The sequence below is a fragment of the Arvicola amphibius genome, chromosome 1 (genome assembly GCF_903992535.2).
Source record: "Arvicola amphibius chromosome 1, mArvAmp1.2, whole genome shotgun sequence".
Classification (NCBI taxonomy): domain Eukaryota; kingdom Metazoa; phylum Chordata; class Mammalia; order Rodentia; family Cricetidae; genus Arvicola; species Arvicola amphibius.
Genome location: NC_052047.1, coordinates 153,800,062 through 153,827,546, shown reverse-complemented (window position 1 = coordinate 153,827,546; position 27,485 = coordinate 153,800,062). Strand labels below are relative to the sequence as shown.

General features: G+C 42.6%; 1 protein-coding gene across 1 annotated transcript; it reads left to right on the top strand.

The window, feature by feature from the left end:
• Positions 1-280: 280 nt before the first annotated feature.
• On the top strand, positions 281-12,895 carry Ms4a1 (membrane spanning 4-domains A1). The gene is made up of 7 exons (XM_038309935.1): positions 281-344; positions 5,210-5,383; positions 5,824-5,943; positions 7,334-7,393; positions 8,876-9,112; positions 10,163-10,264; positions 11,498-12,895. Exons 2-7 carry the CDS (start codon positions 5,225-5,227, stop codon positions 11,714-11,716), a joined length of 897 nt encoding a protein of 298 aa, XP_038165863.1. The 5' UTR covers positions 281-344; positions 5,210-5,224; the 3' UTR covers positions 11,717-12,895.
• The last annotated feature ends 14,590 nt before the right edge of the window (positions 12,896-27,485 follow it).

Below are 27,485 nucleotides of genomic sequence, written 5' to 3'. Positions count from 1 at the left end.
GGACCCACCGCCCACAGCTGCTTCCAGGGTGGTGGCCACAGCACTTCTTCTAACTAAGGTAGCATGAAGCACAGCCGACAGGCCCCAGGGGTATTTTTCAAGAAGTGAAACCTCCCGGTAAGGCAAAAACTTTTTTGTATATCCTTTCTATCAAAGCAAAGTGATTGGATCAAGTCTCAAGGTAGCAGAAGCAGCTGATTTCCTGTCACCTGGTGTCAATCAGAGGCACCAGCTCCAGGCCTGGTCTGTCTCACGCATCTTCAAGAACTTGAGATAGGAGAAGCGGACAGCTGACTCAGCCCTGTCTAAACCGGCCCTTGAGCCTTGAAGACTTGGAGACCCAGGTAAGGAATGAGCTTGTTCTGTTTAAATGACTGAAAAGGGGAGGCTGGATGAGGAGAGTCGTGGTTTGAGAGAATAGAGAGTCTTTCAGACTGGGGTGGCCCTAGCGAGACTTTCAAAGGGCAGCATGACTTCAGCTGTGGTGATTTCTAGGCTGGCTGTGCCACCCTCCTCCTAACTGCTGCCCTCTCAAAATGGCTGTAGGCAATGCGTGGTGAGCAGATGCCAGCATGGAGATAAAGTCTCTAGCGTTTTGGGTTCAACCCAGGTTCTACCACATAGAAGCCGCATAACCTTGGCTGAGTTGCCAAACCTCTCCTTGCTTCAATTTCCTTGTCCATAAAAATGGGAGCAGGAGCAAGGCCCTCTGCATCATGAAGATCAAACTTAAATAATCTTTTTAGGACTGCCTGAGACCAAATCAGGAAACAATCCTGGCCATAAGCAGAATCTAGCTCCATTCCACTTGTTTTAGCTGATTTTTGTCTCCAAGGATCAACTTCAATGTAAACATTCATAGAGAATGTGTGTGTGTGTGTGTGTGTGTGTGTGTGTGTGTGTGTAAGTCAGAGGATAACCACAGGAGTCAGTTTTCTGAGGGAACCTGGGCCATCAGCCTTGCCAATAAGCCAGATAGCTGGTTTGATTCACAAGATCGTTTTTCTTGTGCTCTACCAAGAAAGGAAATCAAGATAAATCCGCAGTTGATAGGAGACGTGGAGAAAAGGCCCATGTGTGAGCGGTACTGCAATTGTGGAAATAGGGTGGTTTTGCTAGTGCCTGGATATGGGAAGGAGCTGAAGGAGCAAGAGTAAAATCTGCCTCCAAGCCTGAGTGTGTCTGTGCACATCCACGCACACATGCAGAAGATGGAGCTTCACGGTAGATGCCTTCTTCAGTCCCAAGACAGGTCCCTCACTCAGTCTGAAACTTATGAATTTGGATGGACTGGCTAGCCAACAAGCTCCAGGGATTGGACTTTCTGCTCTGGAGTTACAAGTGCATGCAACCACAGCTGGAGTTCATGTGGATGCTGAGGGGTATGCTCCCACAGCTGGAGTTCATGTGGATGCTGAAACCCATACTTAGGTCCTCACGCTTGTGACGTATGACCTGAGCCATCTCACAAGCCCCCTCGTTTAAACCTCTTAAGTCTGAACAGTTGGCAAAATAAAGTGAACCAAGGCACTATGCCCAGAGAAGGCCTTTTACAGAGAAGTTTCAGTTGAGTGGCAGAAACTGGTTGAAAAAATGTGAGCGAGGAGGAAGTTGGGGAGGTGGCAGATAGCAAAGTTTGACAAAACTGAAGTGAAGAAAAGGGAAATGGGGTAGTAATGGGGGACCTTGTGAGACTGTTAAATGGGAGGTTAGGGACTGGGGAACAAGGTAGCACATTTTTGTTTGGATAAGGGCCAGGAATAATTATTCCCTGAGTATTTATTCCCTTATCAATCGCAGCACGTCTTATATTATCCTAATTTTACAGAGGTCACAGATGTGCGTGATGCCACAAAAGAGCAAGAGTAGGTCCCGGGAAAAGGGGTTTCTGGAAAGAGCGGCACCTGGTGGGAGGGACTGGGCTGAGAAGGTTGAGAAGGGAAGGTATAAGAAGGTTTGCCTGCAGTCATAGGTGCAGGAGGGAGGGAGAATGAGTGCAAAGCTATTCTTTGGAAAGGGGGAAGTTGAAGTTGGGGGCTTCAAGCATCGCAGTAGATGATGGAGTTATTGGACCTAAAACTGATTATTCAAACTAAAACCATAGATGAAGCTGTGAATGAGAAGGTGGTGCCTCTGGAAGTCAAAAGGGTTGTGGAAGTTGCAGTGCGTGATAAAATGGGACGGTGTGTGAGCAAATCAAGTCATGATTTCAGTGCCAGCATTTTTCAGATTTGTGAAAATAAAGCCCTGTATCGTCACATTTCGACCAATGTGGTCAGTAACCTCTGCTAATCTATCAGACAATCTTTTCTGTGAGCTGGAGTCCACTGAAGCCATTTTATATAATTTATTTTAATAAGGCAAAGGTGGAGTAATCTACATTTGTGGGAGTATATGGACCAGCTCTAATTTCACGTGTTTCCACTGAATGTAATTTTCTTGCACAGACAAGCTACAGCACCCCCATGTGTGTGAGAAGGGGGAGATGGATAATTAGCATAAAATGATATGTCAGTCATATTTATTTATAAAATATTATTTTATAGTAATATTTATTCAACACTTTGGAGAAATAGTTATTAGAAAGATACTATTCTAACAGAAAGACAAAATGTTCTTCTCTCAATTATTGCCAATAGCCCATACAGACAGCCCCACTAGACTTTGTCCAAATAAAAGGTTTATATCAGCAACAATACAGAACCAAGACTTAAGGAGCCTCTGGTAACTCCAGAGGAATTACAATGCTAGTCCAATCATCTTCATCACCCCGAATAATTAATGATCTTGTACCTTAAGTCACCATCACTAAAATTAGTCCCCTAGAATGGAGTTAAGTAAACTTTAGTTCATTTCATAGTTGCCAAAAGATATTGGGAAAAATTACGGGGACCTCTATGCACCTACTAAAAGGAAGTGCAATGCTTACTAAAAGAGAGAGGTATAAAAAAGGCTGAGGAAAACATAGCTAGTATCCGTGGGGACACAGTACATGCTCAATTAAACAACTACAGTCATACAGTCTGGCCTGGGGTTCACAGAATGAGCATCGCTATCAGTGGCTCCCTAACCACGTATAAGGTCTTTGCAAAAGCATGCCCCACATCCAGGGGCAGGATCCTTATTTGTGATGACAGCAAACTGGTTTCTGAGCTTTTTCTCGTTCTAGACCAGAAGTCATTTGAAAATTCCTTGGTAGGCAAATAATTTTTAGTTTGGTTGGTGGTCTCACGATGATTTGTGGCATGAAGCAGATTCCCCTGGGGCCAAGTGGCATCTGGTAATTTAGAACAGGAGGGAAATCAAGTGAGAAACTCTTCCCTAAAGCCCATGCTGCAGACAGCTCGTGTTCTGTATCACTTTAGGTCATGCAGAGTGTGCGTATTTTGAAGAGAAAGGAAGAGAAACCGAACTGTCCCCCGCAGGAGTCAAAGTAGTGAGTCATGGGCACTGCAGTTGAAGTTGAAGGCTTTACTTCGAATCGTTAGTAGTTACACATAACTTAAGTGAGTTGCCTAACTTGTCTGCCCTTGTCCTCTCCTCTGGGAAGCAGAGGCAATGATTAATCCCTTGTTGCCTCTACTGGACTCAGAAGAGATGTCCCAGATGAGATTTCCTTGTAATGATAAAACTGGCAGAAGTTTAAGAGATTAACTCCCCAGCTCTCCAAGACATTAGCGTAAGTCTCGGGAGCCGGGGTGGCCTTAATTCCCAAGGCCTGTTCCACAGCTTCCAATCAATACAGACGAGCCAGGGGTGTGGTCCTAGAGGAGGATACCCAGGGCACAGGAAAAAAGCAAGGGAATGCATACATGTGGTTGACATCCAATAGTAACCAATGGATGAATGCTCCCAGCAAATGGCACGTGAAGAAGGCTGGGTGGCCTTAGCCTGTCAGAGCTGGGGAGAATGTGCTTCATCACCTCATCGCCTCAGATACAACTGTGAGCACTAACAGACGACACTCACTACCCTCTTCCCATAAACATATGTGCACTTACTGTTCAAAATTCTATGAGAAGGGTACTGTTGTCACTTTACAAATGGATAAAGTAGAAACTACAGCTCAGACGTATATGAAAAGAATTACAACAAAGCAGCTGATACTTATTAAGATGTGCATGCTTTGCATAAATCTATCATTCCTTCAATGCTTACTGAGAAGTTTTACTATGAACATTATTTTAGATGCTGGCCAAGAGGCAACCACGTCATTTATTTCTGTAGAGAGAAGACTACAATAAACAAGTAATTTGCCATAGTAATACTTGGAATGTGGTGAACAGAGCAAGATGTATGGAGGCAGAGAGAATATGTAAGAGCATGTGTGCTAGGCTGAGGGTTCAGACAAGGCCTCTGGGGATAGCTAATGTTTAAGCCTGGGTGAAAAAAGTCACATGAACATGAACCGTCACCATCTATCACATACAAGCTGTGAGACAAGAATCATTACTACTTCCGGTCTAGAGCTGAAGAACCTGAGACACAGAGAACTTGTCCAGGACCTCAGAGTAATTAGAATTAATGTTTAAGAGCAGACAGTCTGACTCAGGGGCTGTGATCTTACGTGTAACGACAGAGAGCATTCTTGATGTGACCTGCTCAAAGTCAGAGTTGGAGGGAGAGAGAGGCCTAGAACCATCCCTTCCTGACTGTAAGGACAGTCCTTACCATAATCAGGCATGACACCTGTGGGCCACTATGCTGTTCAGATACAAACAGATAAACAAGTCAATAAAAATATGCTTTGCAGAAATCATAAGAAGAACACCAAAGGAGGGACCAGATGGACAAATCACAGATCACGGATGAAGTTCAGTGATATTTTCCTAACATTCACAAGGCCGTGGCTCAAGCACCAGCACAGACAAAAATCCATATGAACATAAATTCATAGTTGTTATGGGAGTATAGCTCATTTGTAGAGTAACTGACTGCATAGTGGTTTTTGGACATTAATATGTGTCCAGACATGATTAGCAGGCATGCTAGCTCAGACTCCTGGGCCCATATGTCCTTACTGAGATAGACCCTTCAGATCCTTTCCTAGAGCATAGGGCTAGACCTTGCCTCACACCTGAAGCTACTAGGAAGATGGCATGCCTCAGTGGCACCATCAAGAGAACACTAAGAGAAGTCTTAGATGGTGACAGAAGATAAGATTGCCCAAGACTCTGTCATTGATCTCACCTGACTGCTTTATTTTCAGGAGTTTGAGAAGAGAATGACAACACCCAGAAACTCAGTGAGTGGAACCTTCCCAATACAGTCTACCAAAGGCCCCCTTGCCATGCAGCCTTCTCAAATGGCGAGCCTCAGGAGGCCCTCTTCACTGCTGGGCCCAACACAAAGGTTCTTCATGAGAGAATCCAAGGCTTTGGGGGTAAGGCTGTTCTCTTCCATTCCCCACCCTGGTGATGCTCTGGCCTACAGATGCTAATGCTTCCGGCTATACATGGGATTCAGCCTACCTTGCACAGGCAGATCTAAGTGTGTGTGTTCTTTATGTCTCACACAGTGGGCTAAGCCAGAGAGTACAAGGGAGTTACCCCCTGGATCACTGAAGGATGACCTTATAGCATCTCTTGGCTTGGAGGTTAAGGACCTTCCATTCTGGTCCACTGTTCAAATTCCAGACACATCTGTTCCTTGGAAAAGCCCTGTGTGGTGGGAGAGAATGAGGAGGCAAAATTCTTGGCGGTGTTACTGCTCCACTTGGTACCTTTTCACGGTCTCTAACCCAGTCTCAGGCTTCCCACCTTGCCTTTGACCTCCACCAGTGATGGGCTCAGTTCACCACCAGTACTTTTCTTCTCTCCCCAGGCTGTCCAGATCATGAATGGCCTCTTCCATATTTCCCTGGGGGGACTGCTGATGATCCCCACGGGGGTCTTTGCGCCCATCTGTCTGAGTGTATGGTACCCTCTCTGGGGAGGCATTATGGTAAGTTAGAATAAATAGCAACCATTTGTAAGATGTTAAAGGAGGGGAGAAAAGTCCAAGAAGATCTAGATTGTTTCTGCGTTGATGAAAGTAAGGTGGGCAGGAAGAAGGAAGAAGGTGACTGGGTTGACACAGCTAAGTGAGGAGATGACCGACCACACCATGTGGCTCGTGTGACTGAACATGGCCATGCTTCGTGTGGATTTGCAGAATGGAGCTCTGCTGGTTGTTCCCAGGGAAGGAAGACTGCACAGAGCAAGGTCTCTCCACAGCTAACTCCAGTAGGGTGGGAGACACCAGATATTTGTGTTTGGGAAGGAGGGGAGATATGAAAACAGTCTAAGCCCCTGCATCTCACCACAACTTGTTAGTTACTATGGAACCTGATGCAATTATACTCATCCCAAATAACCCCTCAGTATGTCTGAATACAGCAACACTCTTCTGGGCGACTTAATGTTCATGTTTTCCAAACTTATAATTTTGTGTGTGCCATGAGGCTAGGTAGTGTTGATTTTGCCAGGACACTTTTCATGACTGTATCCCTCTAAGGCTGAGTCCAAAATTGAAGCTTTCAGAAAGGAGGTGGAGGTAGATTGGTTGTAAGACTTTTCTGCACTTGAACCTTAGGAAAGGAAGTTGAGAAATAATCACTATTACTTGCTATAGCGGCCAACGTTTTGGTGAAATGTATATACTCAAGATAAGTATGGCCTTACGTACTACGTTAAAGCTGTTAAATCACTATGACCCCAAAAGAACATTTTCACTTATTACAACTAGAGAGATGGGCTGGAGAGATGGCTCAGTGGTTAAGAACACTAACTGCTTTTCCAGAGGACCTGGGTTCAATTCTCAGAACCCACACACATAAAATAATAATTTACTTTTTTATTTTAAGAAAGAGGAGAATAAGTGTTTTAATTCACACTGGCGTTCTTTCCTACCTATGTCTCCCAGACACCAGTCCTAATTGTGTTTTTAAAACTAGTGACTAAGTCTAATTGCAGTCTGTGTAGATAAGGAATAAATCATGTTACTGAGGGTGATTTCTTATGTTTCTATTTGATGATATGGGCCCAAAGGGTTCTCACTGACACAGAAGTTTGAATTCTGTCTCTCTTGTTGTCTTCCTAACTAATGTCCCCTGAGATTGAACAGTACAGAGTGGGTATGTGAGCCTGAATAACAAAGAAAAACAGCTACCTAGAAATAACTTAATGAGATAAAATTTGACACATAGTTTAATGAAAGATACTGAAAATGTAGGTGGTTCCTTCTCAATAAATCGTCAGTGGAAAACAGTGACCCTTTTCTGCCTTTCCCCCTCTGCTCCTTTTTCCTCCCCCTCCCCCTTCCCCTCCACACCCCCCCCCCACTTTCTTTGCAGTATATTATTTCGGGATCACTCCTGGCAGCAGCAGCAGAGCAAACCTCCAGGAAGAGCTTGGCAAGTAATTGTGTGGCTTTCCCACACACCAGACACAATGGCTACTCTCTCAGCTGAAAGCAAGTCCCGGGGACCCTTGAAGAGCTTAGCGATCATAGATTCTCTAGGAGCAAAGGATCCTATCTCATTCTAGTTACGATGCGATTTTCTTCATAAAAACTACATCTGGCATCTGCCTTAAGTCTATCCATAGCAAGAGAATCCAAGGCAGAGCTCAGAAGATAGCACTTACAGTCTTTCCATGCTAAGTCCCCTGTAGAGATGATAGACCTGACATATTCTGAAAGAAAGTCATTTCTCCCCGACACTGTTTAGGAAAATGTTCTGATCCATATGCTTGAGTCAAGTTCTAGCTAAGTCAGAACCCTGAGTAAGTGAATACAGGGGTACCCCTGACTTTTCACTCCATGAATGGAGGGACTAGTCCTGACATAGGGGATCAAGATAACGATGAAATGGGGCGTTGTGTGTGACAGTATGATGGAATCTGTAGGGCCTACAGTGTGTTCTTATCCTTGAGGATTCATTTATAGCATCTTAAAAAAGTAACATACAGAATTCCTAAATCTGGATGGGGGACCAGATCGCACTACCAAATTTCTCTGCAGAAAATCCCCTAACAATACCTTCTCTTGCTCACCTAAGTCACTGTGAGCTGGTAAAGCTCTCAGAGGATTGGGGTGGCTCTTCTCTATACACGGTCCGAAAAATTCAATTTAGGGGAAGAGACAAAGTGTTTACAAATATCAAATACAACCAAAACTACCAAATTGCCATTAATAGGTCATGTAGCTAGGAATGAAATATGTGTTTCATGAAACAGCCATCAATAATGCCATATCATCATGGTACTTGGCATGGGATATGTCAAGCTTTGATCACCCATGCAGGACAGAGCAGTCACAACCATGTCCTCTGGCCTGTGTATCAAGAGACATCTGCCCTAATGGTATTGGGGGAAGACAGCTGACTGGGGGTGACATTGTCAGTAGGGAGTGGAAGCATTATTATGGCTGATGCATTGTTTTAGTGGATGGTACAAACCTAGAAGGTTCTATCTATATCTACATCAACCATCTTTAGTCGTGATATAAAATTCTTCTTATCTCTCTGCCCACTGCCTCATTATGCAAAGTGATAATAATCTGGATGCTCATTAAGTCTTTACTGCACATCTGGGGAGATGGAGACAATGAAAGAAGTTCAGGGATACAACGTGTGGGTAAGGGATCGCTGGAATTATGGATTTGTAAATTGGGTGGATGGCGATTGAGTAAGATGAGAAGACTGGAAAGGAGGGAGAAGGAGACTAAATGATGTGCTTCACAGTGACAGAGAGGCTAAAATCCACAGGGAGAACAGAACCAGAATTCAGGTGTGGCATGTTTGTGAGTCAGGCCGATGGCAGCTGGAACCCCACACCCAGCTTTAGGTTTTCTGAACAGAAATCAAACTGAATTAACAAACCTGCCTCTGTTCCAGGTCAAAGCAAAAGTGATAATGAACTCTCTGAGCCTCTTTGCTGCCACTTCTGGGATAATTCTTTCAATCATGGACATACTGAACATTACAGTTTCTCATTTTTTAAAAATGGAGCGTCTGAATCTTAGCAAAGCTCCCAACCTGTATGTTGATATCTACAACTGTGAGCCGGCTAACTCCTCGGACAAGCACTCCCCATCCACGCGGTACTGCTACAGCGTGCAGTCTGTGTTCCTGGTAAGCACGAAAGCGGGCTCCTCTGGAGAAGAACCGTGCTATATTTTATCATGAACATTGACTCTGGGTCCAGGTAGTCTGTGTCTGCTATTTTTTCTGGATATGGCTTTGGGCAAAAACCCTCCTCATAAGCTGCTTCCGTTTCCGCAGCTGGAAAACACGGGGAGCGAGAGCGGTACTGTGTATCTCCCTGGGTTGATCGGAGAAACTAACTGGTTAGCATGAGCAAGGCACTTGGACTCGTGGTACAGAAGATGCTAACTGTGACTTTATTATTTCTTCTGAAAAATGGGCTTGCTGTGTAGCCCTGGTTGGTCTGCTGCTGACTATTTAGCCCAGACTAGCTTCAAATTCGCAACAAGGCTGCCTCTGCTTCCTGAATGCTGGGATTACAGGCATGTGCCACCACACTTTATGTGTTCATCATTCATCATTGTTAATATCATTGGTGACATTAATATTATTACTAATAAAACTATGGAAGAAATGCAGAGTTTAAAGGGGAAAGGCAATGCATTTCCCAAGTGTTGTAGAGTTTCCTTGGTATGATATCACATCCTCTGAAGCTGATCCAATTTCCAGGATTGCATGTAATCCAGGCTGGCCTTCACTTTGCTGTGTAGTTAAGAACGACCTTGAACTTCTGATCTCCTTGCCTCCACCTCCCCTTGTGCTGGGATTACAGGCACCTGCCACCATACCTAGTTTACACAGTGGGACTAGAACTCAGGACCTCAAGTATGCTGGGCAAGTACCCTACGCATGAGCTACCATACCTGACCAAGGTGACAGAATTTAACATGGGACTCTTTCTTACAAAGAATTAATTCTTCAGTTCCCTAAGCCCACCTTACTTTCTTGCTGGGTTCGACACGTGGGCTGTAAAACCGCTGCCTTCGGTAGCAGCCATTCCCCGCAGCGGTTCAGCTTACTCGCCTGAAGAACTGAGCTGAATTGGCGCTCACCGAGTTCCCGGCGTCAGGCGTCACTGAGCACTAAGCACTGCATCTGCTGTCATCTCATCTTTGCCTCTGTTCTGTTGGTTTCCAGGGCATTTTGTCAGTGATGCTGATCTCTGCCTTCTTCCAGAAACTTGTGACAGCTGGCGTCGTGGAAAATGATTGGAAAAGAGTGTGCTCCAGATCTACATCTGTAAGTTGGAGTTACCTGTCCACATCTTTCTAAAAAATTAGTATCTACAAAGAGCCGTTTACATAGAATAATCTGACAAAAATTTGAAACTAGGAACTCCATTGGAATAAAATGGTTTTACTCTGTTTTCGGACAACAGAAACCACCAGTAGTGGCAGCAGATGTTTTGAAGGGTAAGTGAGGCTCTGGTCAGCAGCTCCTGCAGTTCCCCACACGTGCACAGTGGGCCTGCCACCAGCTCTCCTTGACCTTGACTTTACACTCCCACTCCCCCGTCTTGGTTACCATCCTATGGCAGAGATAAGAGAGAGCATTTATTTGGGGCTTTCGGTTCCTGAAGATTAGAGCCAGTAACCATCATGGGGAGGAGCGTGGCAGCCAGCAGCCAGGCGTGGCTCTGGAGCGGTAGCTGAGAGCTCACATCTGATCCACAAGCAGGAGGCAGAGAGAGAGCTAACTGGAATGGCTCCGACTTTTGAAACCTCAAAGCCCAACCCCAGTGACACATCTCCTCCCACAAGGCCATATTTCCTAATCATTCCCACAGTTCTACCAATCACAGAACAAGTATTCAAAATTTTGAGCCTACGGGGGGAGGGGAGGGGTTTCTTACACATACCTTGATTACATGCCCTTTCCAACTTAATCTGTAACATGGGATGGTTGAAGGCTGGAGGCCGATAAAGTCGCTGCTTCTTGGATTTTGCAGTGCTCCCCTCTCTCCCCACCCTCTTCACCTCATTTCACTTCCAAAGCAATGTATTTCAAAGAGTCTCCAAAGCTGGGAAACATGAATGTTCCAATAGCAACCCTCTTATAAACTTCCTCAGAACTACAGATGGTAAGATTTAGCTTATCGTATCAAACCCATTACTGATTCCTTCATTACATGGATGGAGAGCCAGCAGACTGAGACTAACTTCCCAAGGTTATGATCACTAATGGCAGATCAGTTCTGGAATACAACTCCTCTATTTGGGTGTTATTTTTCCATGTGGTATGATTATTCTGGGAAAATGGCAAATGCCTGAAGTCCTTAACAATTAACTCAGACTCAATATTTAATAATAGGTGATTTGATGAGAATGTGCATGTCGAAGTAGCCAATCCTGGCATCTATAGTATATGGCTAATTAAATGAAGAACATGAGAATAAATTGGCATTTGAATATATGTAGGGTGTTAGGAGGCATGTCAAGGGTAAATGTCAAGAGGCGTTTGTTTATGTTCTAGAATGTGGTTCTGCTATCAGCTGGACAAAAAAAAGAACAGACGATTAAAATGAAAGAAGAAATCATTGAGCTAAGTGGAGTATCTCCCCAACTAAAGAATGAAGAAGAAATTGAAATAATTCCAGTGCAAGAAGAAGAAGAAGAAGAAACAGAAGTGAACTTTCCAGAACCTCCCCAGGAACAGGAATCCTTGCCAGTGGAAAATGAAATCGCTCCTTAAATGCTTTTCCCTTATAAGCATCATCATTTAGAGAGCTTCCAAGACACATAGTTACCCCATTCCTGTGGTCTTCCACATCTAGTCTCCATGTTTCTACAGCTTATCTTTGCATATAGAAGCCACATCTAGCTCTCCTTCCCATTTGGAGAATGTAGCGATTGTAGCAGATTGCGTTGTCCCTTGCTTGGGAGTCTTATGAGAGCAGAAATGCTGCAGGACTCACTTCTCATCCACCTTTCTCTGGGCCGGGCATTTTCGTAGTGGTAGTGCTTTTTCTCCATTTTTCCATCAGCAGCTGCAGCTGAGGGAAAGGACACACGACTGTCCCATCCACCTCTCCGACTCTACCCACATTTTTGGTGGAGTCCTTTCTGTATTGCTGTCTTAAGGAAAATAGAAGTAATGATGGAAGGGAATGAGACACATTTTTTTTCAGGGGAAAGGTCACTGTGGCATGTTTCTCAAGCTTCTGGATCCCATTTGGAAAGCTGTGAAAGGCAGTAACTAACCCTGTCTCTGTACAAACAGCAGACCTTAGACATAAGCGAGTCTCTGTGTCTTAACTTTGCCAAACTCCTGTTTCTGGGCTTCTGGTCACATTGTCTACCTCCTTGAATCCTTTAGTCAAGAGAAGAAAGGATGGTGTGACATAACGGGTACCCAAACCTCACATCATAGACAACAGCTGTGCTTACAGGGTATTGTCCAGATGATAGAACAGTTTACAGAACACTTTCATGTGATCTTTCACGACCATGAAAGAATCCCTAGCACTATTTTACAATTAAACTGAAAATAGGGAACAAGCCAATGTATCCTGACCCATCACACCTAATAGTTGTGGGGATGTGAGTCAGAACCATCTCTTCAAATCCTGATGATGTCTGAAATGACAGAAGTATTTATACCCAATGTCCACACGGCTATGAGCCATGTGTTGAGTGGTAGAAGAGTCAGAACTGGATTTGACACCCAGTGAGTATAAACACCTAGATACTTACAGTATCAGAAAACCAGTCAGGACATTAACGTGTAAATCAGCTGGCAAGTTATAAGATGTAGATACTAAGCGCTATAAATGATCTCAGAAAGGTCAAGCTTAGAAAAAAACATAGTTAAGATGCCAACTCTCAGGACAGCCTCCTCTGTTCATGTGCAGGGAGGCTAGCACCTGACCTAGCAACACTGTCAGCCTAAGGAGATCTTGCTATACCCTATCAGTCAGATGTCATGATCAGTTTGCTTTGAGGCATGATGGGTATATGAACAACTTAAGTTACACTCCTCAGAATATTCCCATTTTATGAGCAGTTACTGGTGGGAGGTACTTCCTGTAATTTCAAAGAAAATGGAAGTCGAACATTTCCCCTTGTGAAGCCTTCCAAACAAGTTCTAAATGAATAAAACTGTGTGTTCACGGCTGCAATGGCTGAGTCCACTCTGCGTATTTCCTTATTCGTGTTATCAAATTCTGCAGCCTCAGTTTGTATTTATATAAACCAATCTGTGTTAGAATGGAGACACATGAGGCATACTGAGCTATTCCTACATCCCGCACGCAGGTTCCCAAGGAAATTATTCATCCAGTAGATCATTACTAATTACTGCTCCCTCTTGCAAGCCACAGCATGATTCTCCACATCCAACACATGGAAGGTGCCCCTGCCTAAGTTAAATAATATGGCAGTGGTTGGAGTAAGGGAGAGAGGGGTGCGAGGTGAGGAACAACTGAAGAAATCTCTAAAAGCAGTATTCAGTTTCTAAGTTTCCCCTCTCTGAAACTCATCATTTCCTTCAGGGCTTTATCTATTGTTAGGTTCTCAAATAATCCATTTTTACCAAATTCTCATTTCTCTTTATGGGATAACTTTAATGTCTATTTAAAAAGAATGAAAATTCTTGCTGACCGCCCCTCAAGAATCTGTCAATGTAGCATCCGATAACATTCCCCAATGGCAGACCTGTTTATCAAAGCAACAGATATTTCTCTAGCTTTAAGTTAGATTTTCCTCTCAATTTTTATTTTTGTAAAGACAATTTTGTAGTCATAAAGAACAAAATCTTTTTTTAAAAAAAAAAAAAAAGTCAGTTGCCTGATATACCATGGCAAATACCCATGGTAGGCCCGCCTGTATCTGAAATGATGGAGGAGGAGCAGATGGGACATGGTAGGGAAGGGGAGGTGGAGGGGGAGCATGGTGGGACTTTGATTGGGATGTAAAAGAAATAAACAAAAGAAGCCAGTTACACCCACTGACTAGATACCCATGGTTGCTTGGCTCCATTGTTTAGGAACCAACAACGAGGCAGAAGAGTATCAAGGAAGGAGGCATGAGGTGGCACGAAGCTGCTCGCCTTGGGGCAGTTGGGGAGCAAAAGACAGCTGAAAAGGCTTGGGTCCAACAGCTCTTCAGGGGCATGCCAAGCTTTAGCAGCGGATGTTTAAGGGGGACTTAAGAGCCAAACCATAACGTGATAAGTCATAGCTGTTAAGAAAGGTATAATTAAAAATAAGACAAAAACCTTAACTTCAAAAATGTTAGTGCTCGATTGAAGACAATAAAATGTATACAAAGATAATGAGTTGGACTCCAGGAAAACTCAGTGGGAAAGGAATAATAATTCCAACAAATGATCATTGGGACGCATGATAGCTACACACAAAATAAATAGATAAACTGAAAGTTTACCTCATACAGTATGAAAATACTAACTCAAAATGGATCAAAACCATAACTGTAAGAGCAGCCATTTAAAAAAATACCTAGAAGAAAAATACAGATTTAAGATTTGTGACCTTGAATTAGACAGTAGTTTCTTATATATGATACCAAAGTAACAAGCAACCAGTAAAAATTGAAAGCCATCATAAATTTTAAATGTTGTGATTTTTAAATACTGTCACTTGACTTATGTGTGCTCATGTGAGTCTTTGTGAGTTTATTTGTACCACACATGTCACGTGTGTGATGGAATCCGCAGAGGCCAGAGGGAGGGGTGTCAGGTCACCTGGCACGAGAGACAAGTGGCTTGTAAGCTGCCACGTGGTGCTGGGAACCAAACCCAGGCCCTCTGCAAGACCAGTTAAACACTACTAACAGTTGAGCCACCTTTACAGGGCCTAGAAATTTTATGACTTGAAGGACACAGTTTTCAAAAGTGTAAATACAACCCACATAAGGGGAAAACCCTTACAAATTCTGAACCTGATAAAGGTGCTGTCTTGAGAAGTCACAGAGGAAGCTTAAGTTAAATAATATATAGGCAAATGGCCCAATTTTATTTAAAATTAGCAAACAATTTGAGCACAGATTTCTCCAAACAAATTGTAGAAATAGCCAACAAACAAATAGATTGTTCATTATGCACTACAAAATGTGACTGAAAACCTCAGTGACAGACACAGCTTCACATCATGAGGGTGGCTACCGACAGCAGGAAAGCAGCAAGTGCCGGTGAGGAGCTGGAGGGATCAAAATGCTCATAAAATACTAATCGAAACACAGGCTGATGTGATGAATCTCTTCGGAAAATTATTTTCTAATTATCAAAAATGCTAAATGCAAAGTTTCCATATGGCCCCAGAAGTTTGATACCAGGCAGACAGATGCCCAAGGACAACAGAAATGTGAACACAAACCTGAGTATAATTATCCACAGAAAAAATAACTAAAAATTGGAAACAGCTCAAATATCTATCAGCTAATGAATGAGCAGGAAAAATGATGGCCACCCATGTGAAAACTTACTCAAGGGTTAAAAGGATGCACTCTTCAGAATCTTAAAGACAACATGCTAAGGAGCAAGAAGCCAGTAAAATGTTGTTTGATTCAATTTATATGACATGTCCAGAACAGTTTCCTGAGACTGGAGGTGGAGTGGCTACTAACTGATCTTTCCTCAATCCTGTGAATTTGATAAAAAACAAAAAAAAAAAAAAACTTAAAAGAATGGATTGTGTGGTATTTAAAAGCTATCATGATATGAGGCAGCCAGGAATAACTAACTGACATTATAAGCGTCATTGCTCAGCCTCCAATAATTGCTCGATGATACAGCATAAGAAGAAACTCAGTGAAGGTGAACTACGACAAAAAAAAAAAAAAAAAAACCCACTTCATGAAACAGGAAGTATCTGAACTAAATCTTAGTGAATAGGTGAGAATATATGCAGAGAAAGACGATCCCTAAAAGGAAGATGAAAGTACATGAATTAGTCACCTAAACTTGATCGACTGAAAATGCAGGGACAGACGAAAGTCCCCAGAGGACAGTGGCACTTCATTAGGAACACTTGCATTTACCTGTCAGAGAAAAGGCAGCTCACATCTAAGAAAGAAAGGCGAGGACTTACAGTCCTGTTTTGGAATATCTCAGTTACTCTTCTGTTGCTATTATAAACCATTCATGACCAAAGCAACCTATAAAAAGAAGAGTTTTCTTGGGCTTAAGACTCCAGAGTTTCTGAAGGTGGACTGAAGGCAAAGTCTCAGGCAGCTGGAACAGCAGCGGAGAGCTCCCATCCCATCCACAAGCGGGAGGCACAGAGCACGCTGAAATGGCTTGGGTCTTTTGCCACTTGGAAGGCTGCCCCCAGTGATGCACCTCCTCCAACAAGACCAGGACTCATAATAATTCCCCAATAGTTCCACTAACTGGGGAACAAGTAGTCAAACCTATGAGCCTACAGTAGCCATTCTATTCAAGCCAACACAGAAAGCTAAGGAGAAAAAAACTCAAGGGGCAAGGAAGAGAAACAGAACACTGCCGCGGAGACACTCTCAAGAATGAGATCTGAGCAAGGGCCACTGGGTCCAGGATTAGGGGAAGCGTGTGCAGGAAAGCATTAATAAGAAAAGATAGAGTCCCGTACACTGGAAAGTAAACAAGCTAAGAAGGATTCACACTGAGAGTTGACTCTGCTTTTGAGATGTCTTTACTGTGAAAGAGAGAGAGAGAGATGGGCAATGGTTATAATAAGACTCAGGGCAAGAATCAGGTGGTACAAACCTTCAATCCCAACCCTCAGGAGGCAGAGGCAGGCAGATCTCTGTGAGTTCGAGACCATCCTGGTCTACACAGCAAGTTCCTGGACAAGTTCCAAAGCTACACAGAGAAACCCTGTCTCAAAAAAAAAAAACCAAAAACAAAAAAAACAAAAACAAAAACAAAAAAAAAAAAAACAAAGAAGCCGGGCAAGAAACTGTTCAGACTAGGTACAAGGCTGTGTTTCTTAGCAAAATGAACAAAATGTATTGCCTGCTATCATGCAGTGTCATTCTGAGGACAGAGACTAGCTGTATCAGCACAGACTATTCTGTCTCCAGTGGGTACCCGGAATTCTGCTGTGTAAGTCTGCATCCCATCAACAGCTGTAGAGCAGAGGATGTAAAGCATGCCTGGCACTACATACTGCTCATGTCACTTCCGGTTATCACTGATGTCCTAACGCACTTCCAGGTGCCATTTCCAGGTAACTGAAGTCCTAATGCTGTGTTGACGGCAGTGTGTGGTAGGGCACCATGCTCTCGATCCTCAGCTTTGACAGGAATAACCACTACGGCCAACACAGTCAAAATAAATTTGCAGGTTGCAGCCTCAAGGACAAGGACACAGCTTCCAGGCTCAACTGAGAAGTGGATGACTCTAAAATGTCCAAAAGCTCTTGTCGTGTAACAGCTCAGACATTAGTCGTCATTAGCTCTCGCAGTAAGGGGCCGCCCACCCCTTGTGACCTATTGTAGTGAGGGGCAGATGGACCGCGTTCCCGCTGCCCAGCTCCCGGTCACCGGCTAGCTTATACCCCGAAATAACGACACACAAATTGTATTCTTTTAAAGACTGCCTGGCCCATTATTTTCAGCCTCTTACTCACATCTTGACTAACCCATATCGAATAATCTGTGTAACACCATGAATGGTGTCTTACCTGGAAGTTTCTAGCGTATGTCCATCTTGGGCTGGAGCTTCATTGCGTCTGGCATCTCTCTCAGGAGAGGCACGGTGGTCTGTCTAACTTAGGAGAGGCGTAGCATCTGACTGAGCCATCTACCTCACTTCCTTCTTCCTGTTCTGTCTACTCCACCCACCTAAGGGCCGGTCTATCAGATGGGCCAGGCAGTTTCTTTATTAATTATCCAATGAAATCATCAGATAGAAGACACACCTACATCAACCTATAGCTCTGCTTTCATCTTTGTAGGAAATGAAACTTGTTAAAAATTGGCTTTCACGCCGGGCGGTGGTGGCACACGCCTTTAATCCCAGCACTCGGGAGGCAGAGGCAGGCGGATCTCTGTGAGTTCGAGGCCAGCCTGGTCTACAAGAGCTAGTTCCAGGACAGGCTCTAAAAAAAAGCTGCAGAGAAACCCTGTCTCGAAAAACCAAAAAAAAAAAAAAAAGAAAGAAAAAAAATTGGCTTTCACATGTTACAGGAAACAGCTGTGATGAGTCTTAGCATATGACAGGAAAATGTGTGCTGCAATATGTTAAAAAACATTATTAAAACTACTTAAGTCAGATGACACAATTTTTTTCTTTTCAATAAACTTGATATACATGCTTGTCAAAAACAGTAAGTAAAGCTCATCCTCGAGTGTATTTTTAGACCTTTTACCCACATAGAACTGCAAAAGAGTCATTTGAACATCTTTTTCCTAAATGAACTGTATTGAATTAATTCTTTACTTTTTCCTCACACTGTGCCATGTTTGAAATTTTACAGTATCATAGGTGAACAGCAGAGATTTTCTTTCTTTGGGATAAGCAAAATGATGACATGTCTTACCAAACCTGACATGACAGATTCAATGAAGTATTTAGTTACATGATTAACTCTTAAGAAAAGTGCTGGAAAAGATATTTAAATATTAATGATGAGCCAGGCGATGGTGGTGTATACCTTTAATACCAGGGAGACAGAGGCATGGGGATCTCTGTGAGTTCGAGGACAGCCTGGACTACAGAGTGAGTTCCAAGACAGCCAGATATATACAGAGAAACCCTGTCTCAAAAAAAGAGAATAATAATGATGATCATGGTAATAATAATAACAACAACATAGAGCCAGAGATTCACTTTGATGAAAGTCAGAGGCCATAACATAAAAAGTCCCTAAGAGATGGCTTGGTTTGACTCTGTTTCCCACACTTACTTCAGTAACATTTTATTCTAAAATAATCTGCCATCCAACACAATATTAATACCATCATTTACTGTCCTGGTTAATTTCTTGTCAACAAGATACAAGCTAGAGTTTTCTGGGAAGAGGAACATCAATTCAAAAATGTCTTGGTCAGACTTCCTGTAGGCAAATATGTACAGCATTTTCTTGATTAATGTAGGAAGGGCCTGAGAACAGCCAGTAAGCACCACTCTGCCATGGCCTCTGCTTCAGTTTCTATCTCCAATTTCCTGCCTGGAGTTCCTGCCGTGACTCCCATCACAATGAATATAACCTGTGAGATGAAATAAACCCTTCCCTGCCCAGGGTTCTTTGGGGCATGGTGTTTATCACAGCGATAGAAAACTAACTAGGACATTTCACTAAGTTCTTTGCTTTGCTTATTTTGATGTTTTAAGATAGACTATACCTACCAAAAGAAACAGTTGTTAACAATCCAAAAGCTAAGATACTGTAAAATCGGACAAGGACCAAGAACAAGAGAAGATGGCCTTTGAGATATGCTAGGCTCTCAGTACCTTCCTCACCTCTTCTCCAGTGAGCAATGCACCGTAGGGGGAGTGAAAACTGCCTTTGACGATGCAGGTCAGGCATGCCCTGTGTTCAATCCCTCACTTCTACTCTCTGAAAGAAAGATAGGATGGGGCTCCATTCCTTCCCTCCAATCCCAAAGGAGAATATGGAAAGAGACCACCAAACAGGTCTTTTAAATAAGTGGAGCTCAGAACTGGAGAAGAATCAAGTGTGGTGGTTTGAATAAGGATGACCCCCACAGTTGGTCACAGTTGGTAAAACTATTTGGAAAAGATTAGGAGGTACAGCCTTGTTGGAGGAGGTGTGCCACTGGGAGCAAGCTTTGAGGTTTCAAAGACCCACACCATTCCCAGTCAGGTCTCTGCCTCATTGATGTGTCTCAAGATGGGAGCTCTCAGCTACTCCAGTGCCATTCCTGCCTGCCTGCCTGCCTGCCTGCCATACTTGCTGCCACATGGCCATGAACTCACCCTCTGAAGCCAGAGGCCCCAATAAACTCTCTCTTCTGAAAGTTGCGTTGGTCATGGTGTCTTATCATAGCAACAGAAAAGTAACTAAGACAGGAAAGAGTATAAAACGGACACTCATGGCCAAGAGTGTGTGAAACAAGAGAAATTCTGCTTTTAAACCTAGGATTGTTCCTGCATCACGGCCATCAAAGCAACTGTTTTTGTTTGTTTTTTTCTGAGAACATTTGTTATGCCCCTGTCACAGGACCCCTCACCCCCACCCCAGTGAGACCACGGAGCCGATTTCTGATGAAAATACACAAAGGTCTTGGTTTGACAAGCTCATGCCTGAACTTCAGCTCTCCAACACACAGACACAGCTGATGGAGGGAGTGTGGATCCAAACAAACACCTAAGGGATCTCATCACATGTGAAATTTGCCAGCCTTGGGGCTTTGGGGGGAAAGAATACACAACACATTGGATCTCTGGTCTTAAAACACTTTTTTGTACCTGTGAAAAACAACTGAAAATTAATGGTTAGAGTGCCTCCAAAATTACAGCACGCCAGTACTGAGAATGACAGGGACTGGTGATGATAAGGTATTTATAAAACGCTGATTTAACAGGTGGATTACACAAAATCGATGCACTTTGTAATTTGGTGAGTTTTACAAAATCATGTACATATGTATGTAAAGTGAATCCTAGCACATGAAAGTTTGTCGATCCTGGGAATTATCCTCAGTTACAGTGTCTAGGTGTCCAGACACCTAGAAAGTGTGGGGGTTTTCTCTCATACTCCTCCTTCTGTTCTTTACTGTCTGTATGATTTAAAGAACATTAGAATGTGATCTGGCATTGCATTGGTGAGGGTCAAAAAGCAAAGGGGCTGGAGAAAGGAACAAGAACTCAACATCAGAACATGCTTCCCTATCAAGAAGATTGTTTCAGTGCAGAATTCTGCCAGAATTTCAAAGAAGAGCTAATACCAATTCTCCTCATGTTGTTCCACACAATAGAAACAGAAGATATATTGCCAAATTCTTTCTGTGGGGTACAGTGACCCTGATAACCAAACTACATAAAGATGCAACAAAGAAAGATAATTACAGACCAAGTCCCTTCATGAACATTGATGCAAAAATATCCAATAAAGAACTGACAAACTGAATCCAATAATTCAAAAAATCAAATAATTCATGGTGGATGAATCAAAAAAATCATCCACCATGATCAAGAAGGCTTCATCCTAGAAATGCAGGGATGGTTCAACATACAAAAATCTATTAATGTAATTCATCATATCAATAAACTGAAAGAGAAAAAGCATTTGACAAAATCCAACACCTCTTCATGATAAAGGTCTTGGGGAGATCAGGGATATAAAAAACATACCTAAACATATGAAAGCAATATACAGCAAGCCAACAGCCAAGATCAAATTAAATGGAATGAAACTCAAAGCAATTTCACTAAAATCAGGAATAAAACAAGGCTGTCTACTCTCTCCATATCTATTTCATATAGTACTCAAAGTTCTGGCTAGAGCAATAAGAAAACAAAAAGGTATTAAGGGGATACAAGTTGGAAAGAGAGAAATCAAACTTTCACATTTGAAGATGATATGATAGTATACATAGGTGACAATTCTATGAGGGAACTCCTACAGCTGATAAACACCTGCAGTGATCTGACTGGATACAAGATTAATTAAAAAAAATAAGTAGTCCTCCTGTGTACAAATGACAAACAGGCTAAGAAAGAATTCATGGAAACAACATCCTTTACAATAGACACAAATAATATAACTCTAACTTAGAGTAACTCTAACTTGGTGGTCTCTGTCCATTTTCTAATATCTTCTTCAGTTACTTTCCTCAAAGACTTAAAGTTCTTTTCATATAGGTCTTTCACGTGTTTGGTTAGAAACCAAGGACAACGGCGATGAGCTTGAACTCTACAGCATGGACGGGCTCACTGTGAGCTTTGTCAGTTTGGTTGCTCACCTTCCTGGACTTAGGGGGAATTGGGAGGACCTTGGACTTAACATAGTGAAGGGAACCCTGATGGCTCTTTGGCTTGGAGAGGGAGGGAGTGGGGGTATGGGTGGAAGGGAGGGGAGGGAAGTGGGAGGAGGAGGAGAGGAGATGGAAATTTTTAATAAAAAAATGAGAAAAAAAACTCATGGATTGAGAGGATTAACATAATAAAAATGGCAATCTTACCAAAAGCAATCTACAGATTCAATACAATACCCATCAAAATTCCAACACAATTCTTCACAGACCTCAAAAGAACAATAAACAATACTTAACTTCATATGGAAAAACAAATAAACAAACAAAAAACTGTATAGCTAAAACAATCCTATACAATAAAGGAACTTCTGGAGGTATCACCATCCCTGTCTTCAATCTCTATTATAGAGCTATAGTAATAAAAACAGCATGGTAGCAACCAAAAAAAAAAGAAAGAAAAAAGGAAAAAAAAAACAGTTGGACAGGTGGATCAATGGATGAAATCGAAGACCATGACATAAATCCACACACTTTTAAACATTGTATTTTTGACAAAGAAGCCAAAAATATAGAATGGAAAAAAGAAAGCATCTTCAACAAATGGTGCTGGCATAACTGGATGTTAGCATGTAGAAGAATGAAAATAGATCCATATCTATGGCCCTGCATTAAATTCAAGTTCAAGTGGATCAAAGACCTCAACACAAATCCAACCACACTGAACTTGACAGAAGAGAAAGTGGGAAGTAGCCTAGAACGTAATAGCACAGGAGACAAGTTCCTGAATATAACTCCAGTAGCACAGGCACTGAGATGAACAATTAATAAACAGAACATTCTGAAACTAAAAAGCCTCTGTAAGGCAAAGGACACTGTCAACAAGACAAAATGGAAGCCTATAGAATCAGAAAAGATCTTCACCAAGTCCACATCTTACAGAGTACTGTTCTCCATAATACATAAAGAACTCAAGAAAATAGACATCAAAATACCAAATTATCCAGTTTAAAAATGGGGTACAGATCTAAACAGAGAATTCTCAACAGAAGAATCTCAAATGCCCCAGATATATTTAAAGAATTGTTCAACATCCTTAGTCATCAGAGAAATATGAATCAAAACATCTCTGGAATACCATCTTATACCTGTCAGAATGGCCAAGATAAAAAACACTAAAGACAACTTATGCCAGAAAGGATGTAGAGTAAAGGAAACACGCCTCAACTCCTGATGTGAGTGCAAACTTGTACGGCCACTTTGGAAAGATCAATAAGGTGGTTTCTCAGAAAATTATCAACCAATCAACTTCAAGACCTACCACTATTGGGCATATATACAAAGGATGTTCAATCCTACCACAAGGACACTTGCTCAAGTATGTTCATAGCAGCATTATTTGTAATAGCCAGATCCTGGAAATAAACTAGATGCCCCTCAACTGAAGAACAGTTAAAGAAAATGTTGTACATTTACATAATGGAGTATTACTCAGCTGTAAAAAAAACAATAACCTGTAGAAGAATGAAAATAGATCCATATCTATCACCATGCACAAAACTCAAGTTCAAATGAATTAAAGATCTCAATATAAATCTGACCACACTGAACCTGATAGAAGAGAAAGTAGGAAGTAGACTGCAACATATGGGCACAGGAGACTACTTCCTACATATAAGCCCAGTAGCACAGACAATAAGAGCAACATTGAAAAATGGGACCTCCTGAAACTGAGAAGCTTCTGTAAAGCAAAGGACACTGTCATTAAGACAAAAAGGCAGTCTACTGAGGGGGAGATCTTCACCAACCCCACATCAGACAAAGGTCTGATCTCCAAAATATATAAAGAACTAAAGAAAGTAGACTTTAAAATTCTAATTAACCCAATTTTAAAAATGGGGTACTGAACTAAACAGAATTCTCAACAGAAGAAGTTCAAATGGCCAAAAGACACTTAAGGTCATATTCAACTTCCTTAGCGATCAGGGAAATGCAAATCAAAACAATTTTGAGATACCATCTTACACATGTCAGAATGGCTAAAATCAAACACACCAATGATAGCCTATGCTGGAGAGGATGTGGAGTAAGGGGAACACTCATCCATTGTTGGTAGGAATGCAGACTTGTGCAACCACTTTGGAAATCAGTGTGGTGGTTTCTCAGGAAACTGGGAGTCAACCTACCTAAGGATCCCACAATTCCACTCTTGGGGATAATACCCAAGAGATGCCCAATCATACTACAAAAGCATTTGTTCAACTATGTTCATAGCAGTATTATTTGTAATAGCCAGAACCTGGAAACAGCCTAGATGCTCCTCAATGGAAGAATGAATAAAGAAAGTGTGGAATATATACACATTAGAGTACTACTCAGCGGGGAAAAAAAATATTGAATTTTGCATGCAAATGGATGGAAATAGAAAACACTATCCTGAGTGAGATGACCCATACTCAAAGGGATGAATATGGTATGTACTCTCTCATTAGTGAACTCTAGCCATAAACCAAGGACATTAAGCCTATAGTTCACAAGCCTAGAGAAGCCAAATAACAAGGTGAACCCAAAGAAAAACATATATAGATCCTTCTGGAAGTTGAAAGCAAACAAGATTGCTAGGCAAAAGTTGGGAGCATGCTGATGGGGGTAGGGGTGGGGATGGCAGAAGCGGAGAGGGGGAGAGGGAAGGGAGAAGGGAAAGAATAGGGAGAGTTTGGGGGAGTCGGAGGGCAGAGATGGAGGAAGGGCAGATATAGGAGCAGGGAAGAAGATATCTACATTAAGGGAGCCATTTTAGGGTTGGCAAGAGACTTGGCTCTAGAGGGGATCCCAGGTGTCCATGGGGATGTCCCCACCTAGGTCCTTGGGCAGCAGAGGAGAGGGTGCCTGAACTGGCCTTGCCCCACTATCACACTGATGATTATCTCAAATATCACCATAGAATGTTCATCCAGCTACAGATGGAGACAGAGACCCTCATCAGATCACTGAACTGAGCTCCCAAAGTCCAGTTGAAGTGCAGAAGGAGGGAGAAGATGAGCAAGGAAGTCAGGACGGCAAAGGGTTGATCCACCCACTGAAGCAGTGTGCCTGTTCTAATGGGAGCTCACCAAATCCAGCTGGACTTGGACTGAACGAGCATGTGATCAAACAGGACTCTCTGATTGTGGCTCACAATGGGGGCTGACTGAGAAGCCATTGATAAAGGCACTGGGACTTGTTTCTGCGGCATGTTCTGGCTTTTTGGGACCCTTGTCTATATGGATGCAAGGCTTCCTAGGCCTGGATGTAAAGGGGGAGGGCTTTGGACTTCCCACAGGGCAGGGTTCCCTGCCCTCTCTCAAGCAGGGAGGGGGAGGGAAGAGGATGAGTGGAGGAATGGAAGGGGATTGGGAGGAGGGGAGGAAGTGTAAATTTTTGAATGGAAAATTAAAAAAATAAAAAAAACACAAAAAAGAAAAATAAATACAAAAAAGAAAATAAATTGACCTTTTAGTATATCACATCTCCAACAGACTAAAATTTTCTAAATCTTCCCAAATGTTTGTTTCTGCTGTCCTCTGTAAACATATAATGCAAACTGTCTTTTTGTAGTCCCAGTCCAATTAAAAATTAAAACTAGCTTTGGGGAAAAATAAAACAATGACATCATGAAATTTGCAAACAAATAGATGGAACTAGGAAAAAAAAATCATCCTGAGTGAGGTAACTTAGACCAGAAAGACAAACATGGTATGTACTCACTCATAAGTAAATATTAGCTGTAAAGTAAAGGATAACCAGGCTACAGTCCACAGCCCGAGAGAAGTTAGGTAACAGGGAAGGCCCAAAGAGGACCATATGGCTCTCCCTGGGAAGGGGAAATAGAAGCGATCTCCTAGACAAACTGGGGGTGGGGCGAGGGATGAGAACAAGAGGGATCCGGTTGAGCATGGGAGCTAGACTGAGGGGAGAGTAATGAAATTTGAGATGCCTTGATGAGGGGACATTTGGGGGGCTAGGGAAAAACCTGGTGTCAGAGAAACTCCCAGGAATCCACAAGGATGACCCCCAGTTTGGACTCCTAGCAATAGTGGAGAGGGTGCCTGAACTGGCCTTCTACTGTAATGAGATTGGTGACTTCCCAAATTGTCATCAGAGAGCCTTCATTCAGGAAATGAAGAAAGCAGATGCAGAGATCCACAACCCAGCCCTGGAAGCCCTTATGAAGAGAGGGATACGGGATTGTACAAGCCAGGGAGGTCAAGGTCATGACAGGGGAACTCACAGAGATAGCTGACTAGTGGAACCTTATAGACTCTGGACCAACAGCTGGGAGCCTGTATGGGACCAAACGAAGCAGTGTGCATGAGTGTGACAGTTGTGTAGCTTGGTCTGTTTGTGGGACTCCTAACAGTAGGATCAGGACCTGCCCCTGGCACTTAAACTTGCTTATGGGAACCTATTTCCAAGCTGGGTTGCCTTGCCCAGCCTTGATGCAGTGGGAGGAGCTCGGTGTGTCAAGCTTCCTTGACCTCCATGAGAGGCCTGCCCCTTTCTGAATGGAGACAGAGGAGGAGTGGATGGGTGGGAGGAAGGAATGAAAGAAGAGGAGGGAGGGGAAACTGAGGTCAGGAGTAAAATAAATGAAAAAAAAAATAAATTTTAAAATGTGCTATTTAAAACGAGACCCAGAGCACACTTCCCAGCATAAATGAGAGGATAATGCAAACCACAACACAGTCCCATAATTAGAGTGAAGCCATGCAATAAAAGGACTTTGGAATTATGTAGAAATGGGATAGGCTAGTTTGAAGCAAGGAAGTAAAGGTACTTATAAACTCCAGATAAATATCTGAAACCAGAACAGACCTTGGAGCTGAGAAAGAAAAGCCAGAGGTGCCGGGAAAGTTGCCTAAGTCAACTGAAACCACTCTGCCTCTCTTCCTCGGTGGGTATGAAATGGGGCTGATCTGATTGGGTGGGTTCGCTGCCGCATTCTAGTCTCTGGGTTGGAGTCAAGTCTTGAGTCTGTATTGAGACAGCTGATAAAGGAGGGAGAGAGAAACCTGGAGACGAAGACAATTACTACCAGGCAGGTTAGAGGCACCTCAAGCATATCTATTTATATATGCATAACTATAAATCTCATGCTAAGAACAGTGGGTGCAGATGTCTAAAATTCCAGGGACAGTAACCAACAAGTGGGAATTCTTGGAAATAACATGGTGACCATGGGACCACACAGAACAAAAGAAATACTGAAGCACTTGGATGAGACATTTAAGATGCTTCTTTCTGGAAAATGAAATGGGGGGGAGGGTCCTTCACTGGGTCAGCATTTTATATTTGCTGAAAGATACTGCCTTTAGATGTATGTGCTGCATGATTCTGTGAAAATATCTATGTGTCGCTCTGATGTTTCATTCTATGCTGTAATACATTGTAAATGATAGGATCAACTCCACTCTGTTCAAAGATAGAAAAGAGAAAAAAGAAATTACAGTTATGTTTTTCCCCCCTTTATTTGAAATTAGCTTATTGGCTAGTCTCTCTCTTATTGTTGCAGTCCCTATGCTTTAGATATTTAGAAATTTGGTGTT

Coding starts and splice junctions, on each gene's coding strand:
- Ms4a1 (XM_038309935.1), top strand. CDS start 5,225: ATGACAACACCCAGAAACTCAGTGAGTGGAACCTTCCCAATACAGTCT. Junction 7,394..8,875: donor AAACCTCCAGGAAGAGCTTG/GCAAGTAATTGT, acceptor CCTCTGTTCCAG/GTCAAAGCAAAAGTGATAAT. Junction 10,265..11,497: donor TGTGCTCCAGATCTACATCT/GTAAGTTGGAGT, acceptor TTTATGTTCTAG/AATGTGGTTCTGCTATCAGC.